The sequence below is a fragment of the Myotis davidii genome, unplaced genomic scaffold (assembly GCF_000327345.1).
Source record: "Myotis davidii unplaced genomic scaffold, ASM32734v1 scaffold1395, whole genome shotgun sequence".
In the NCBI taxonomy this organism is placed as follows: Eukaryota; Metazoa; Chordata; class Mammalia; order Chiroptera; family Vespertilionidae; genus Myotis; species Myotis davidii.
In genome coordinates, this window is record NW_006288604.1 from 78,390 (window position 1) to 97,834 (window position 19,445).

Sequence of the window (19,445 nt, forward strand, 5' to 3'; positions counted from 1 at the left end):
TTTAAATCTCCTATAATTATCTTACTTTAAAATGGCGATTAATGCTTTTTCTTTAACAGGTAAAATGTTTGCACTTTAATTGAAATCATATAAAAATATTACATGTGTTTCAGGGCCCAGGTTAACCAGGTACTTTCAAAGCCATTTTCTCATTTAATCCTCCAATTCTTTTTATAAGAAGGCGAACTGGGAAAAGTGTAATTAAGAAAACCACGAGGAAGAGAGAGCACATGGACTGTTGTGTCCCACATCTGGTGACGCCCTAAGTGTACCGTCTGCTCATGGGTGACTGTCCTGTCTGCACCTGCATCAGGTCGCAGTATCCGAAACCGGACAGTGCAGCGAAAGGCATGTGAGAAGGAAGCCACGTGGTCACGGGCGGGATGGTCTGAGGAGGAACAGCAGCGAGGCCATGGCCTTGGTCAGCCTCGGGGAGCCACACGCGGCCCAGTGGCTGGGCCTGGGCCTGCAAGAGGCCTGCGCAGTGGCGGCTCCCGGTTCCCGGTGTGGCAGTCACCGCACAGCGAGGCACGTGGGGCCCCAAAGTCATGAGGACAGAGCGAGGATGGAGCAGAGTGAGGAGGGAGGAGGGCACACTGCATGGCGATGGCATCACACACGCCAACCCCTCAGCGGGAGGAAACCAGCACCGCATCCTGCATCCCGCGGAGGCAGCCGTCCCCTTCCCGCACGTCCTGCCCACGATGATGCCACAAAACATCTCACCCAGTCATTGCCACACGGTTAGTAGGTTTTCGCTCACACGCACGCACTCATGCACGCACACACGCTAGGTAAGTTTATTAACTGGGACACCGTGGTTATTTACTATCTGCTAAATGGAAGTGGATCATAGTACAAGTCTTCATCCTTATCATCTTCAAGCTGAGCAGGAGGAAGGAGGAGGAGGGGGAGGGGGATTTTGTTTCTCTAATTATCTACACTAATAAAAGACAAATATGCAAATTGCCCATACCTTCTCTATGCCTTAAGCCACGCCCATCAGCCAATCAGAGTGACTATATGCAAATTAACCCAACCAAGATGGTGGCCAGCAGCCATGGAGCTGGAGCAAGCAGGAGGCTTGGTTGCCCCAGTGATGGAGGAAGCCAAGCTTCCTGCCTGCCATGGCTGGGAGCAAGCCTATGCCAGCAGGTGGACATCCTCCGAGGGGTCCCAGACTGCAAGAGGGCATAGGTCGAGCTGAGGGACCTCCCCGAGTGCACAAATTTTTGTGCATTGGGCCTCTAGCTCTAAAATAACCATATCACTGTATTCCCACAAATATTTTACTGTGGAAGAATGCCTCCTTCCACAGACCAAGTCATTCTATGATGCACCCATCTCTCCAAAAGGCAGCCTTCATCTGAATTTATTTTCACAATTACATGCATGTTATCTAACAGAAACAAAGAACATGATAAAAATAAAGTTTGAAATAAACTTTAAACTGTGGGAATGCAGGGGACCCGGCTGGAGAACAGAAAATAACAGGGAGAGAGAGCTTAATATCTGTTTAATGTTCTAAGCCCAGCAAGATGATCCATGCAATGGAGAGTTTATATCTACTGACTAAAAATTAAGGATTCAAAGATGAGATAAACTGATTTTATTCTAATGTATTTAATGAGTTTCAAAGTATATAAAGCACAAAGGGAAAAATGGCTATTGGTTTGGTCAGGCAAGTAATAACACATAACTTTTTAAAAAACTTGTTTTTATTGATTTCAAAGAGGAAGGGAGAGGGAGAGACAGAAACATCAATGATGAGAGAGAATCACTGATCGGCTGCCTCCTGCATGCCTCCTACTAGGGGTCAAGCCCAGAACCTGAGCATGTGCCCTGACTAGGAATTGAACCTGTGACCTCCAAGTTCATTGGATGATGCTCAAACACTGAGCCACACCAGCAAGAGCAACATATAATTTTTTAAATGCCTACATCTTAGGGTTGTGTTTTTTCCATAATGTTACAATATTATTTTATTTATCAGTATCAATATACTTTGAAATGCTACTCAACCATTAAAATTATGATGACAACTAAATAACAACACAAAAAGTGTTTATGATGTATTGTTCAGAGAAAATTCAGGATACACAATTGTAGGGGCATTTCACGAAAGCTGATTAAAATTTGTATACATTTGGAGACTGGAATGGAAAATATTTTGCATGTTAGGGTGCTGAGATTGTGTAGTCAGAGATTTTCTTGTCCAAAATTTTATATTATGTCTTATTAATAATAACAGCTAAAAAATAATTCAAGTAGAAATTAATTTTCCCCAAAGGTCAAAAATAAACATAATAAAGCTCTCTGTTTGCTCTTGCTTTATTCTCACATGGTTTTGCCAAACTAGTGGGAACTTCTCTCCTAGATTCTCCTAGGAGATTATAACAAAGATGCTGAAAAAGAGACCTTCCCATGAGATAACTCTGGTGGTTCCTCAGCTGCAAGGTCAGGTCATTGCAATGTGGACGGGTTAATACATCACTTAGGTATTGTGAAGCCATTCACGTCAGCCCACACCTAGAGAATAACGTTGCTGAAGCACACGTCAACAGACAGCTCTTCTTTTAAATCATTAAAGTGAATTGTCATTTGCTCAGTAGAAGTAACATATTCCCCAGGTTGTGTGGAGACTGGAGGAGTTATGTCCTCCTCGTCCTGAATCCTGCCCGGCCACTGCCCGGGCTGTTCCCAAGGGCTGCAGGAATTAGGCGAGGCCTGAGAGGCCCAGGTTTTTGATTTTCAGTGATATTTGAAAGGTTTATTAACTATAAGACTTTTAAAATGCTATAAAACATTTCGCTTTAAAAGATTGACTTCGATACACAGGCACAATCACGTAATTCCAGAAATGAGGTGATTAAAGACCTTAAGCCTCTGTGTCCCAGGAGAATACAGGGGATTTGCTGAGGGTCCTGGGTTCTACAGAGCAGAGTGGTGTTCTCAGGTTAGACCCCAGGAAGAGTGTTTTCCCACAAAGATAGACACTCTTCCCCTCCATTTAAAATTATTTTTAAAACATTTTTATTGACTTCAGAGAGGAAGGGAGAGGGAGAGAGAAAGAGTCATTGATGGGCTGCCTCCTGCACACCCCACATTGGGGATGGAGCCCACAGCACGGGCATGTGCCCTGACCGGGAATCGAACCATGACCTCCTGGTTCATAGGTGGACGCTCAACCACTGAGTCACACTGGCCAGGCAAGGCCCTTCCCCTTGACAGTGAGCAGTGCCTGGCCCTGTGGAGACTGAGCACCCAGCAGCCGGTTAGACTCATGGGCTCAATCCTGCTGTGGTTGGTAAGGGTCTGAAACAAGAACTCAACAAAACGGCAGTGCAGAGAACGCCATAAAAATCACATCTGGACACAGGAGGAAATCCATCCTGGACAGAAATTCTTTCTTCTGGGACTGCTGACCTTTGTCCCAACCCCAGGATCCCAGAGAACAGCGAACGTTGCACATTTCCCCTCTGTGGTTCAATAAAGAGCGGCCTGCAGAGACCACCTTCCTGACTCACTCAGGTAAGATTCCTGGATGCTGTCTACCTGCCCGTCTACCCGCTGCAAGGCCAGCTGCGGACCCTCCAAACTCCCACTCTTTGTCCCATCAATGATTAGCTGAACTCCTTTGTTTCCACTGATCTAAGGAAGGAACTGCTCATAAGCCAGTCTGGCTAAGGTTCTCTCCTCCCCAGCCCCCTGAACCTTGGCCCTCACTCACTTAAGCATTAGGACAGTGATGGCGAACCTATGACACTCATTTTTTGGTTGATTTTTCTTTGTTAAATGGCATTTAAATATATAAAATAAATATCAAAAATATGTCTTTGTTTACTACGGTGGCAAATATAAAAAAATTTCTGTATGTGACGCGGCACCAGAGTTAAGTTAGGGTTTTTCAAAACGCCGCTTCTCCACCAAAGGCTGACCTTGACCCTGCGTCTGGGCTCCTCCAATGCCCACAGGTTCTTTCCAACCTTCTGACTCCTCCTGAGAAGGAGGGCCTGTCCTGCCGAGCTGGAGGCACTCGGGCTCAGGGTCAGGGGAGCCCTATTGCCACCAGTCCCTCTTCTTCTTGAGATGACCTCCTCAAACTCAGCCCTGTGTGGGGTTGGACACCACATGGTGGAAAATTACACTAAAGCCTTAAACACAGTAAACAACAAGCATAAGGCAGGCTCTCTCTGCACTATGCCAACCAGTGCACCGGGGCCTTCTGCAGAGCACACCAGGAAGCAGGAAAATGAAAGCCAAGAAAGCGTTTTAAACTACAGGTGAGCCCTGGGAGTCTAACCTGCAAGAACAGGCACGGAGAGTGGCAGTCCTTGGTCGGCCTCCAAACAAAATGTAACGAGGACGCGTGAACATCTCGTTGGCTTCATCCCGTCCAGCAACTGGAAGGGCCCTGGAGGGGCTGCACTAACGGGAGGGACTCACGGGAAGTCAGTGGGCAAGGGGTTTTAGTGAAAGACAAAAGGACCATTTGGGGCAGGTACCTGTTTTCTTTGGGGGAAGAGATGGGGCAGGGGTCTTATCACGCAGGTTGCCTCTTCCTTCTGGGGGAGACGCGGAGAGCGAAGTCCACGGTCCCAAACCTGACCCACTGCAGTTGTTGCTGAGGGAATGCCTGGCTCGCCTTTGTGTGTGGTCAGATGTGAGGTGGTGGTCGAAGCTCCACGCACGCGTACGCTCCGGTCCATAAAGGTGCGCGGAGGGGCAGCGCAGTGGCGAGGGGCGGTGAGACCGGCTGTGGGAATATTTGTGGGCCTGCACGTGACTGTCGACACCTCACAGGCGCCTTCCTTCTGCAAACGGGGAGCTGCAAGGCCTCTGTGCAGGTGCCGAGAGGCAGCCCGGGCTCTCAGGAGGCTCTGCTCAGCCCTTGTCGGAGATGATGACCTGCTTGGCCCAGTTCTCCAGCCTCTGAAACCGACAGCAAGAGTTGGCTCTGTCCTCCTGTCCCCTGCCTCCCCGAGCCAATCAAAACACCCACAGAGCCCCAGTTAAGAATTAACTTCTATTTATTTTGTTATACATTAAACACAGGTTGTGAGCTAGAAAGAAAAGATGTATTTTAAGGCTCGGTAATTCTTTTAATCAACCACCTAGAGCAGTGGTTCTCAACCTTCCTAATGCTGCGACCCTTTAATACAGCTCCTCATGTTGTGGTGACCCCCAACCATAAAATTATTTTCGTTGCTACTTCATCACTGTAACTTTGCTACTGTTATGAATCATAATGTAAATATCTGATATGCAGGATGTATTTTCATTGTTACAAATTGGACAGAATTAAAGCATAGTGATTAATCACAAAAACAATATGTAATTATATATGTGTTTTCCAATGGTCTTAGGCAACCCCTGTGAAAGGGTCGTTCGACCCCCAAAAGGGGTCGCGACCCACAGGTTGAGAACCGCTGTTCTAGAGGCTCATGGTGTTACTGGTTGTAGGCCACTGAAGGACCAGATAATGTAAAACTAGAAGGTTAAACAATTCTGAAGTGACTCTTTCTTGCTTCCCCGAAGCCAGAATCCTAAGGAGGCAGAGTTTTCTGAAGGGACTGACGTCTCGGGGACTGTGATTCTGAGGGGCTGGTCTTCACCTCTGGGCCCTGAGCTTCGGGTGGAGGGAGAAGCCCTGAGAGAAGCTTCTGGGGCCGAAGGAAGAGTCGCCTCCAGGCGTCGTAGACCCGATTAAGGGTCTCAGTTCCTGCGGACATTTGCTGGTCCAGTCGGGAGGAGGAAGTGCTGATGGTCAATGCACTCCAGTGCAGACCTTCTCAGAGCAAGGAGAGCCGGACACAGACGGACGAGATGCAAAGTCAGACTTGAGCAAACAGAAGACAGACCTTAGCTTTGCTTCGGACACCCGAGCAACATGAGGATGCACATTGTCTTTTGTTAATATATGGATTTAACACGATCTCACTAAAAATAGTCTCCCCACCAGCCCCTTGGTGATAGTCAGGCTGATGCTAATGTTCACATGTCAAGTAAGCAGGGAGCAGTCAGGGAAGCCTGCAGGGAAAGGAGCTAGAAGGAGTTAGTCCTGCCTCATGGAAAACACCATCACATCCTGAAACCCCCTCAGCGTGGGCAGGAAAATGAGCAGACGGACAGGTCTTTCCTGTGTCTCCAATACTTTCAACTCTCTTGCGTCTGACTGGATGTATGTTCTGACCCACCTTCAATCCAATGGTTCTCTTTTTGTTTAAATTACTGTTAGATTCGTGTATTGTTTTCTCGGTTTATTTTATTTTTCAATTCCAAATTTTCCATTTTGTGCTCTCCTATAGTGTCAACTTTCTGCTAAAATTCTCTACCTCATCTTTTAATTTCTTGAATGTATACATCATATAGTTTATGGTAATTCTATTGTGAATGAATGAATTCACTGTGTCATTTTTTTAAAATTTAAAAGTTTAAATCTTGTAAGCTTTATAAGCATGAAAAACAGTAATGCATACTGCTTCAAAAATTATACAAATATACACTAAAAACATATAGAATTAGATAGAACTAATAAATAGCAAATTCAGGATGATATTACTTTTGGGTTAAAAGGAGAGAAAAATTGAGGAGCGCTTGAAAAGGTGGACATACTAGGTCCTCTTTGTTTGCTGGGATGAAAATGTAGTCTTCTCCTTTTTCCTTGTCCTAAGAATTGCATTATAGAGTTACCGTGTGTGTATGTAATGAAAGTCATGAAGAGCACACAGCAGGGTAAGTGGAGTGGGAGGTACGTCTCTTAAGAGGATCGTCTTGGCTACTGTGTTGAAGAAAGGAATCCAAACTGGAGGTGTGGCAGTCATCTAGGGCTGGGCTGATGGTGCCCTGATTTGGGGCAGTCGGGCAGAGGCAGTGGTGCCTGGTAAGTATTTGAAGCTGATAGAAATCACTGGTGAGTGTGAGGTGGGTGTGAAGTGGGTCCTACATGACGATGTGGCCTAAGGAACTGGGTGAACAGAACTTACTTTTGCTGAAGAGGACGAGGGGGGCATTGGAGGAGGGAAACGCCCAAGCTGAGTGTTAGACAAGTTGGGCTGGAGATGCTATCAGGTGCCCAAGCAGCTGTCAAGGGCGGAGCTGGAGCTGAGAGTCTGGAGTCCTAAGGAGAGCTAAAGGGACTGAGATGGTACAAAGGGGGCTCATTCCCCAGGAGGGGGCGTAGGAAGCAGCTGATGGCCGATGCTCTGTCATCATTGGTGTCTCTATCTCTCCCTCTCCCTTCCTCTCTCTGAAATCAATGAAAACATATTTAAAAAGGTAAATGGACTAAATTTACCAATCAGAAGACATAAGATGACTGAATGGAATTTTATAAAGAACCAACTGCATCTGAAATATATATTTTAAACAAAGGTAAATGTGTGAGATGGTGGATGTGTTGACTCAGTGGGAGTCCTTTCACAATGTAGGTGTGTGTCAAGTTATCATGTCGCCCTCTTTACATAGTTTACAATTTTATCTGTCAGTTAAATGCTAATAAAGCTGAAAGAAAAGCCAGGCAGCCCAATCGTGGAGGTGGGTGCTAAACTGCAGACCAACCACAGGACCGATGCTTACTTTACAAACAGAAAGTAAGAAAAAAAAAATCAAGACTTTAGTTTAGCATTTGAAAATCATTTATTTAGGGACAACTAAACCACGTCAACGTATGCTTTTAGTACTGCTGGAAATGAACAAACATAACCTTATAAAGATAAAAATTAATAGATATATTTTTAATGCATAGTGGCTGAACTTTGTAATAGTGTTTCTACTATAAATTTCTATATACAATTTTTACAGCTATAAAGATAAATTTTAAGGATTCACATTCTAGTTAATACCTACAACTCTAAGTATTACTACCACTTGCCTATGTAAGGTGATTTCTTTTTTCTAGTCACTTTGCAAAAATATGTGTATTTATGCCTGAAAAGAAACCGTTACCATAGACATTGCCAAATCAAACATGTAGTGATGTTCGAAAATAAACACAAAAGAACTGCGACCATATAAATTGAGGATCTTAATTATTAAATAGTATATGCGATAAAATTAGTACAAAGCATTTAAAGATATATGTTAATCATTTATTTATAGGTGGAAAAATACGTTATTTTACATAAAGGATAAATGTTTTTCCTTTCCAATTTGGGTTTCTTTTGTTTCTTATTCTTGCCAAATTTTTAAACTTATGCTCAACATTGCTTAACTATATCCAGTGAGGAAACAATTATTTTTTGTAATTCTCCAAGAAGAAAATAGTATAAAGCTTAATTCATGGTAACATAGTTGGCTGGAAAAATGCCAGTCTGACCTCGAAGCCTTCCTTCCCACCAATCAAAATTCGAATCCGTTTTTGACGTCACTGTGATTCTGTCTCCAGCTTTAAAACTCAAATCCCCTGGCTGTTGTCCTTCAAAAGAATAAAGTGCTGTCACTTCTGTGGGTTGGCTGGAATTGCCTAAAACAAGAAAAAATATTTGAATGATTCACGTTTTTCTAGGAAAAACTGGGAGTATATGTAGGTGAGATAGAAATGAATGACTGAGGGTATTCCGAGGCCTTGAAGGCCTGTGGAACCCACAGAGATGGTCTGGGTGAGTGTCATCATTATTATACTTACTAGAAGCCCAGTGCACAGACCCCTCAGGGGATGTCGGACTGCCGGTTTTGGCCCGATCCTCGCAGACCAGGCTGAGGGACCCCATCGGTGCACGAATCCGTGCACCAGGTCTCTAGTCTGCATATCAGATCTTTGGTTAATCTCTTCCTGCCCTCCCTCCTTCCCTCTGAGACTCATCAGTCTGTTCCATATTTCCCTGCCTGTGCTTTGAGCGTCTGCCCCCAGTGGTCAGTGCACGCCACAGCTACTAGTTGAACAGTCTAACCGTCGCTCAGGCTTTTATATATAGAGATAGACTAGAGGCCTGGTGCATGGGATTTGTGCACTGGTGGGGGGTGTGGCCTGCAGGGATCAGCGGCTGTAGGAGCACTACTCATCCCAGTCAGCTGAATGGTGCTCCCACACTCACCACCAGGGGGCAGCTCCTGCATTGAGCGTATGCCCTCTGGTGGTTAGTGAGCATCATAACGACTGATCGACCGGTCATTCTGGTAGTTCCACCATTCAGTTGCTGGGTTTATATTATATAGGATGATTTTCCTTTTTGCAAAGAGCAAATGTTTGGTAATAACACTAAGTCCACACAGGTCAAACTGCACATTATTCTATACTTAGCAAAACATTTAGCAAATATTTGTGGTTATAATTGTTTGAAATTTGAATAGCCTATATGATAATATTGTTTATGTTTTTCTTATTTTAATAGGGTAGCTATGATGGCTCTATGAGTTACAGCTGTTAGAGAAAAGCCGGTACTTAGGCTAAAAGTTGTATCATGAAAGATTCCATTATCCCAGGCTGTGGAGACTCTGGATGCAAGGGTTCTGGCTCAGGTGTGTACATGTGGCAGTTTTATCGGCAGCTTTTCCCGGTGGGCTTCATGGATGTTTTCATTCCTGCACCTCATTGGTCCTTTCTCTCAAAACAGAGGTGATATTTAAGTAGTCACATCGAGAAGCATATCTGCGTATGTTTAACAAAAACTTCAACACAATGTGTAGAATTTAACGTATTATATCATGAAAAATACTTTGAGAATTGAGTGGCTAACAAGAGCAAAAGGCTGCCTGGCTAGCAAGGCTCAGTAGTTGAGCAAAGACCTGTGAATCAGGAGACCAGCGTTCGATTCCCGGTCAGGGGTCATGCCGGGGTTGCAGGCTTGATCTCCAGTGGGGGGCGTGCAGGAGGCAGCTGATCCATGATTCTCTCGTCATTAATGTTTCTATCTCTCTTTCGCTCTCCCTTCATCTCTGATAGCAATAAAAATATATTTTTAAAAATTGAGCAAAAAGCATTAAATATTAGAAACTGTATAGCATCATTTAAATATAAGCAGATGACTACTGTGTGCTCAGCAACTTGGAATTCAGTATTTCTGTTTCATATAACTGCAGGAATTATGCAATTAGATGCTTGCTGATTGCATCTAAGTGCAGATATACTGAAAATATGAGTGAATTCTAAAATCAGTTACTTTTTAGATCCTATGATATAATAAAAAATAAACTGAACTTGGCCTATCAGAAAGAAATAAAAATAGCACTTTAATTAAACTACTGTAGCTGAAGCACTGAATCTGTAGACACACAAGATGGTACTACAGGTCTTTTTATAAGGCACGTGCATGCTGTCCTTTGAGTCCCCTAAAGAAATCACCTTCATAGTCACTGATATATTAGAGATATTACTCATATTGTTTTGCTATCATAAAACAGTTCTGCATATTTTTATACTTGATGGTATATTTACTTCTTATCTATCCATTTGAAGGAATAGGTTAAAAGAATGCCACAAAAAAGAATAAACTTCTGATATATCTGGATATAATCTACACCAGCTAAACGACTGCTGACCTGTATTAATAAGTCATTTGTATGCGGCACGAAAGGAGCCGTGATGACTGCACTGAGTGGGACACAGAGCGAGTCCCCATTGTCATTAGATCAGAAGGATGTAAGTTAATGTTAAATAAAAATCAATCTAAAAATTACTGTCTTATCAATAATGATATTTACACCTCCATCTATAAAGCTAGATCTCAATTAACCTCAAACAAGGAAAACCCTCCAATAACTCCTCCTTCTGGTTCCAAGACACCTGGTATAACAGAAGGAGGCAGGGAAGAGAGTGCCTGTGACCGTCAGGCCATCTTAGCTGCCCCCCACACACACATTGTGGTCACAGAGGTCAAAGTGCACAGGAGAGATACATACAAAGACAACAGGTAGCAGTCACTGTTCCTGAGTCGGGCACAGGACAGGCACGGACATGCATCCACTCACCCTGCACCTCCAATGGGACAGCTACATGTTGAGTGACCTGCCCAAGGCAGTGAGTTTGAATCCCGAAGTCTGTTCCTGGCACTCTGGACAACAGTATACCCAAGTCCTCAGCAATCACACAAGCATCACACTGTGTTCAACAGGCTGAATGCACATGCATCCAAGCATTTTACGTTTGTTAGGCAAATTTCCAAGAATTGGTGCATTTTTCTGCATCACTGCATTACTGAGACCACACAAATAACTGAACTAGTTTTTACTGGTCCTGGGAGCATAGTTTATGATGAACAATTCGAAGAAGAAAGATAGTATGAACTAGAGAGAGGATGGCACAACTGGCCCCATTCCTGCCCGCCCTCAGGTTTTGTCTAATTCCCTCTGAGTCGCAGTTTCCAGGTGAGACCAGAATGAAGCCGTGACGGGAAGGTGGGTGAGGGCAGGGCAGGTGGTTTGCGCCTCCGCAGAGAGCAAGGCAGTCCTGCTGGGTTGAGGAGGCTGATGTCCGCCTTCCTCTTTCCCCGTTTGATGGCGAGCGGTGGGCGGGGGAGGGGAAGGGTCACAGACAGACAGACACAGGCCTGCCAGGCGCCACCCAACCCCCAGTCAGGTGCTGGGAAAACAGGAGGCCACTCCCGAGTGAGGCTGTGCCAGGCCACCGATGCCACGGCCTACTGTGAGCTTTTTCTGCAATAAGCAGGAAATGCCCTAACGTTCCTCTTCACTGTAAACAGTAGGGAAATTTCCATTAGGAAAAGTTTAATGCCCACAAAATAATTCCTTTAAACATAAGTGAGTCCAGCCAGTCCGTCCTTCCGGGAAGGGAGACCACGGGACCCTGGGTTGCGAGCTGTAGGCATTCACACGCGCCTTGAGGGACGCGGGCCTGGTGGGTCACATTCCTGTGCCTAACAGAGATCTACAGGATCTGAACCAATGGGCCATTTTCATCCTAAGATTCGAGTTTAATTCAAATAGGGATCATTTTTCTCTCCCAAATCAGGGCTATACTGAACAGGAAACAGGTTATATCAGAGTTAGTGATTGGCAGCTGCCCTGAGGCTCCCATTAGCAAGGCCGGTCCCCTCCCTGTCTCAGTGCGTAATGTAACCCAGATGCGGCCACACATCTGCCCAGACAAAAGGCAGGAGAACCTCAGCCCACGGACAGCCCAGCTTTTGGACAGGAAATGTCTGTGCACATTCGCTGCAGTGACCTGGCCCCTGCGTCCAGACAAGGCCGTGGCCCTGTGTCAGCAGCATCTAGTCCGAGCACAGGTGCTTCTCAGCAGGTAACTGTGTGGCTTCCATGTCACCCTCATTACCTCCAAGTCAAGCAAGCAAGAGAACAAGAGCATCACATTTTTTTAAATGAAGTGCTTCTCACAACCATGTGGATTCCTGTACATCTAGTAAGGGTGTCGAATACTGTCCCTGAGGTGTTTTACAACCGCCAGAGAAATTAGACAGTTTGTGGCTATCGATGGAGATAAATCACTTTATGTGGGTATTTTTATTTACCGACTCTCTCAGGATAGCTGGGAAGCTCAGGGTAGAGTTTATATTCGTTTCTGTCACCTGCAAAAAAAAAAAAAGAAAAAAAAAAAAGATGGGAGGAAACATTTAGAAAACTAGTTTATAGTATATAAAGTATTCAAGAATGCCAAACTTTGCCCTTGCTAAGCAAATATTGTAAATCACAATAATTGATATAAACGCCATTATTTTATCATGCTTTAAATCAAGGAATGCCTGAGAAAATCCAGAACATACACCAGGCTTAAGGGAGATGGCATGATACCTTAAGGCACATCTGATACCTGAGCACATAAGCCACAATGCAGGCCTCATAGTGACACACCCATGGCAAACAGACTAGTAGACATGTCTTTTTACAGACGTGATCCTAAAACGCCTGAATCTAAAAGCTCGTAACTCCCAAGCCAGAGATTTTTGAACATCCTTGCTTGCATAACCCCGGAAATGATTTTTAAACAGCACGCACTCCCCAGACATCATCAACTTCCTCCCAGGGGCCTCGGTCGCACTTCCACGGGGGCATCTCCTAGCCTGAAAGTGCTTGCAGGACGCAAGTGAGCCTCATCTTTGTTCTCCAAAGCCCGGCACAGCCTCCCCGACAATGGAGATTACATGGAGCACCACCTGCTTGAAGGCATGCGTTTACTGGTGACCTCTCCATGTGCAAAGCAGAATTCTAAGAGTGACCGTCATCAGGGAGAGTGATGGAAAGGGGCAAAGGCCAGGACATGATGCTGCATAATCCAGTCTATTCTAAAACCACCTTCCGAAACCCTGAGATCCCAAGATGGAGGATAACATTAATATTCAGAAATAGGGATCTGTGAATGTATAAGAAAAACAGGCTCATTTTGTTCCCATTTTAAAACCGCTTCTTCTGAACGAGAATAGAGACCCTGACAAATCACAGCCACGAGAATGTGTCTTGGGCATGTGGAAGAGGCTTGAGCATTTGCTTTTCTTTCTTTAATACCCACTGGTTCTTTTATTCAACTGTAAAATTCAACAATGTGGCTCCATTTCTTAACAATAATATTTAATAACTGCTTAATTCTCATTGTATTTGAATTGCAAAAAAATACTTACTCTGAGAGCCAGAGCTCAGCGGGCCCTGTGGAGATGACGGCTGTGGTCTTGACAGTGGTTTTGGAGGTAATTCGTGAGCCTTGGGAGGAATAAAAAAATGCATGTAATAAAAAATCCCATTTCACCCAGGAGCACACAAGGCCTTTCTCCTAATGAGTCCATGTGGCAAAGCCTACCCCATGCGCTGACAAATGAAGTCCCTCATGCTCACAGGTGCTGCTCTGGGGCACTTAGTTGAACTGGACCACAACATACCCGGGGTGCCCTGTAACAGGAAGCGCACCTGGCCCAGGTTCCTCTGACAACCTGCAGGCACAGTAAGTGGTGGCTGGGAGAGGCAGTGACAGTTCTAACTCTGTGAGTCAGTTTTCATTCTTTAAGGCGGATTAAGCGACCGAAAGCGGTTGTGGACTTAGGTAACCAAGGCCCACAAGCCCTCTCCCCTCCACACCTCCGTGTGGGTAACTGAAAAGACAAAGTCCTGCCTTTGGAGAAACGCAGCGTGGGAAAGGACTGTGTTTCCCTTTGAAACCTGTGCAGGTGGCATGTGAAGGCTGTAGGACATTCTCACAAGCACCTTAGGTAAATGAGGTCACGAGGGAGTTCAAGGTTATTAGGAAGCTGGTTCAAGGACAGAGTACTCTGTGTAGGGAGGTGTCCTGTGGCTACAGAGAAAGTAAACCAACAGCACCGGAGCCTTCCTCCGCTCCCGGGCGGCTCTCCTCGCGTTGATCCGCTGTCCTTCGCTCTCATACTTCTCAGTGAACGCATCAAGGATTTCGTAAAGGTCCTCCGCTTGAGCAGGCCGCGGCATGTCTCCAAATAAAATGTCATACGCTCGAACATCTTGACAATAAAACCTAAAAAGAAATGTCAAATCAAGAACATTTATTTTATAGACACGGATCCTTTCTAGAGGAAGTCCTGTGTGTGTGTGTACTCATACACTACTTTTCAAACTAACTACAAGCCATACCCACGTTAACCCGAATGCACCCCCATGCTCACCTCTGGGGGCACCGCCTTCAATACTCTGATATGCACAAAATACAAAATGCACACCACATATGCACACAGACACTTGTCTATATAGACCTACGTGACCATATGTGGTACAGTATATCGACACTTTTGCAAATACACCTACAAGCAGATACATTTTTGCAGGTTTTTATTTTTTATGTTTCTCAATCATCCTAGCCTAAGGCTTTATTTAAACATATATGCCTTCGCAATTTCTTTAAATGGGTATTTGCTTCAAAATCATACAAGGATCTGCCTTACATGTTTGGAAGGCCTGCAGTTGATTATATGTGTTTTAGTTTTCCCAGAATTTAGATGAACTTGAGTGGGAAAGTCTTCCAAAGGTCTAAAGTCAGAAGTCCCTAAAGGCTTCCTTGACCTGTATTTCTCAGATTTATAAAACCGGAGGTAAAAACACCTCAACTTCCTGATGGAGAGCTCCATAACCCTGCACGTCCCCTCATCCTCCCTGCTGTCTGGCCTGGGTGTTTACATGGAATGCGATCGAGTGCTGCTGAATCGTGAGTGGACTGGCACTGACTTTGCATGGGTTTCTCTTTGGGAGCGGGGGTGGGGGGAGCGGGGGGGCAGTCTGTCTGCTGTGAACCACCTGGTCAGCTCCATTGGCTCCCACAGGGAGGAATCCCCGCCAGGTTCTGGAAGCAGTGCTTCTGTGGGTCTTGGCGCTTTACCTTTTCCTGGGCACGGGACATATTTTAGAGGAGGTTTTAAAGAGCTGCTTTGGGGAAAATTGGCCAGATGCCTGTTTAGAGTGAAAGTTCCTCTTGGTCTATAAGTACATCCAAATCCATTTTTTAAAAAGTGTAAAGTGGTCTGTCTTTTATGGAAGAATGAATGTGGTAACAGGAAACTTTCACAAGGAGACACATTCTGACTGACCTGCAGTCATAACTACCCCAGGCCTCTAAAAATGCTCGAGGGCACATCCACCTCATAGAATACTATGGAGCCATTAACTTACATTTATGATTCTTATAATGCTAAGTGAAAAAATAGGATTTACAATAGAATCTTGCCCTGGCTCAGTGGATAGGCAGGGGTGGGCAAACTTTTTGACTCGAGGGCCACAATGGGTTCTTAAACTGGACCGGAGGGCCGGAACAAAAGCATGGATGGAGTGTTTGTGTGAACTAATACATGTTAACACTGCTGCTGGTGAAGGAGTGGATAGGAGAGCAAGAGAACCCTCCGCCCTTTCGGCTCCGTGGGCCAGACAGAACAGCCGAACGGGCCGGATCCGGCCCGCGGGCCGTAGTTTGCCCACGGCTGGGATAGAGCATCGCCTGAGGACTGAAGGGTCCCAGATTCGATTCCAGAAAGGGCACATGTCCGGGTTGCAGGCTCAATCCCCAGTAGCAGGCCTGCAGGAGGCAGCCAAACAATGATTCTCTCTCATCATTGATGTTTCAATTTCTCACTCCCTTCCCTTTTCTCTCTGAAATCAATAAAAATATATTTTTAAAAAGAACTTATGCTACTATCACATATGGCAAAACAAAAGAAAAATATGCTTAGAAAAATATTAGGAGGCAACAAAACAAACGGTGAATAATCTTTAAAGGGGTAAAATGTTTCCCCCCTTTTAATTTTTTGTGTTTTCTAAGCTTTCTATTCTATATAATAAAAGTATAATATGCAAATGGCGGAATGATCGGTCGCTATGATGTGCACTGACCACCAGGGGGCAGACGCTTAACACAGGAGCTGCCCCCTGATGGTCAGTGCGCTCCCACAGCAGGAACGCTGCTCAGCCAGAAGCAGGACTCATGGCTGGCGAGCAAGCGTAGTGGCAGTGGCAGGAGCCTCTCCCGCCTCCACTGCAGGCGGCTGTAAGGAGCGAGGGGTCCCGGACTGCAAGAGAGCGCAGGCCGGGCTGAGGCCCGCCCCCCCAAGTGCACGAATATCATGCACTGGGCCTCTAGTAGGTACATATTGTCTCACATTGAATTTTTTTTTCTTTTTTTTTTTTTTTTTTTTAGCTGGAAGCCTACTGATAAGTTAATTCTAAATCACATTGAATTTTTAAATGAAGAAACACCCACTCGGAGTCATATGTTGTTGATTTAAAAAAGGGACAGACAAAGGAACTAGCGCTGTATACATTTACCGAACATTCTTTTCTCATGACACCTTCTTCACATCAATGACACTTACTCGCCTTGCACTTACTTCCGATTGGTCTCCTTCCTTTCAATCAAGCAGCTGCCTTCCAAGCTGATGCCAGCAAAGAGCCCCCGGGACCTGCAGTACGTGAAGACGGCGGCCGAGCTCCGCAGGGCGACGTTTCCCTCCAAATTCCTGCGAAACAGAGGGTTAGCTCACACCTGAGAGAGGCTCTGCACCCACAGACGGTGCGAGGGCAGCACTGACCTCTGACCCCAAGGCTGGCCTGTCTTTCTTCAGGCCTTTACACGCTCACTTCCTGTCGCCGGCCTGTGTGGGCTTCAGGGGTGCAGGGAAGCGGGGTCGAGGGGAAGGACAGGGCCCCAGACTCAGCCCGGGGGTTCAGTGCCGAGGACACAAGGACAGCTTTCCTCTTCCTGCCTTCCTTTCCCCAAACAGGGAATGCTCTCCAGGTGCCAAGGACTGGGTTCTTTTTACACTGAGGGTTTTCATGGAACTTAGGCATCTTTTCCGATGATTTTACCGTGTGGCTTCTTTAAACAGTCTGGGTATAAAAAGTTCCTCAGCTGCTCAGTGAGCACAACAGTACTTCACTAACAGAGAAGGAAAATCCACTGTGTTTCAAACAACACTCAAGTGAGACACTTCCTTTTCGATTTTTCATAATTCAGTTTGGAAAGAGAGCCGTTTTGTTTCTGATCCCCACCGCCCTTTACCAGTTAAAGTTTAACTTGCTTTGGCTCCAAAGTTTAATGTGAAATTTGTGTTCAGTTCCAGAAAATACAATGGCTGGAATTTCAGAAATGTTGAGTTTCTTGTGTGTGCAAATTTTCTCATTTTATCACACTGGCTATGTTCTGTAAATTTCTTATTTGTAAGCAACCTCAAACCTTCTGTGAGATACAGAGATCGTAACTTTGCTTCATGTGAATTCAAGTTTCCTCTTAACACACGTTAATATATAGTTTTTAACACTTTTCTATCCCACAGCTGTTCCAATGTATTTTACAGAACTCACCTTCCCAAAGGCCCTACTGCCACAGTCAAATTCCCTCCGAGGGTTAGGTTGCCACCTTTTGCAAAAGCTTCTACCGCTCGGCCATAATTCAAAATTATAACCAAATCCGACACCTAAAATGTAGAAACCCATTTATGTAAAAATAATTATGTTTAACTATTATTTAAAATATAAGCTGATTAAAACGCAAATATAATATATGTATTGTAGTAAGCATTTCAGTGTAGACAGGGAAAGAACAGGACAGTCATATTTTTCATCTTGAGCTGAGGATGTAAGCAGCTGGCATTTCCACCGATGACGGCAAACTCCTGACACACTGTGAGGGCTCATGCATTATCTCTTACTCTCCCCAGCAACCTGGTAATGCAGGTGGTGACAGGGGTGTTGTGAGGTTAAGTGAACTGTAACAGCGATGACAGAACAGATCAAACAGGGGTTGGAGGGGAACATCACAGGTACCCCGGCAACTAACCCCTCAGGGAAGCCAAGCTGAGAGCACAGACAGGAGTGGGGTGGAGGCCACCGCCCAGAGGCCCTGGTTCCCAGGACAGGTCCACGCCGACATCCCTGCCAAGGCCTGGCGCCCAGTCCCTGTGAACTGCACAGCAGACACTTCATTTTATGCCCCAGAGGTTCGAACCATCAGGAAGAAACACAGTGACGTTTCCCAGTGCCTGCCGCTATGACCTCACTCTCTAAGTCTAAGCGAACCTAGAACGAGGATGCTCAAGGCCTGTCAGCGTGGGGAACGCATTTGTTTTCCAGACTCGCAGCTGGTGGCACCCAAGGCGAGCACGGAAAAAATGACAGGCCCGTCCCTCGGGGGACAGACACCGCGTCTCCTCCCAACGCCTCCTCTCACAGCTTACGCATTCCAGTAGTTTCACCTACAGATTCATTTACTGTAAACCCGAGGGAAGGCTGCCTTCACCTCTGTTACAGTGAGGGCGTGAGCTGACCGAGAGCACGTGCTGGAAGGCGCTCGGCGGGAACTGGACGGTGCTGCCCGCTCAGTCCTCGCTCCTGCAGCTCCACCACTGGACCCAATTGCTTTGGGAAGACAACCCAGCACATCGTCTTCGAACATGTTTACCTCACATCTTTCTGTTGCATTTACTGGGTGAGAGGACTTCATGTTACTGTACTTGTTTTTCAAGTCTCTTAACGTGCACTGGGGACTACATCCAGTTTCCAAGGAATCATCATGAAGACACTCATGGGTAGTCTTTGCTACATTAGATTTATTGAAGTCATTATTACTTAGTCTATCATCCTTTTTAAAAAAATTATTGATTATTTTTCCATTGATTTTCAGAGAGAATGGAAGGGAGAGAGAAAGACACACAGAGAGAGAAACATTGATTTGTTGTTTCACCCATCTATACATTCATTTGTTGATTCTTTTTTTAAAATATTGATTCTTTATGGATCGGCTGCCTCCTGCAGGCCCCACCTGGGGGATCAAGCAGCAACCCAGGCAGGTGCCCTTGACCGGAATCAAATCTGTAACCTTTCAGTCCACAGGCGGCCACTCTATGTACTGAGCCAAACCAGCTAGGGCCATTGGTTGATTCTTATATGTGCTGTGACCAAGCATAGAACCCACAACCTTGGCGTATTGGGGCGACGCTCTAACGAGCTGAGCTACCCGGCCAGGGCCTCTCATTGTTTTTTAAATAAATGCTATTTGAGAGAAACCCCAGAGCAGGCCCCAGCGGTGCGTGGAG

The 19,445-nt window shown here is 45.5% G+C and overlaps 1 protein-coding gene across 3 annotated transcripts in view; it reads right to left on the reverse strand.

The window, feature by feature from the left end:
* Positions 1 to 7,619: 7,619 nt before the first annotated feature.
* Positions 7,620 to 19,445, reverse strand: part of SH3YL1 (SH3 and SYLF domain containing 1) — a 23,130-nt gene continuing 11,304 nt past the window's right edge. For 2 of the 3 annotated variants that reach the window (XM_006760369.2, XM_006760368.2), the window contains exons 5-10: positions 17,716 to 17,828; positions 16,743 to 16,871; positions 14,221 to 14,389; positions 13,530 to 13,608; positions 12,426 to 12,482; positions 7,620 to 8,464 (exon numbers count right to left, since the gene is read on the reverse strand). In XM_006760369.2, the coding sequence (XP_006760432.1) occupies positions 8,274 to 8,464; positions 12,426 to 12,482; positions 13,530 to 13,608; positions 14,221 to 14,389; positions 16,743 to 16,871; positions 17,716 to 17,828 (738 nt within the window). In that variant the 3' untranslated portion in view covers positions 7,620 to 8,273. The remainder of the gene's footprint in view (positions 8,465 to 12,425; positions 12,483 to 13,529; positions 13,609 to 14,220; positions 14,390 to 16,742; positions 16,872 to 17,715; positions 17,829 to 19,445) is intronic. The other variant, XM_006760370.2, reaches the window with a different exon arrangement.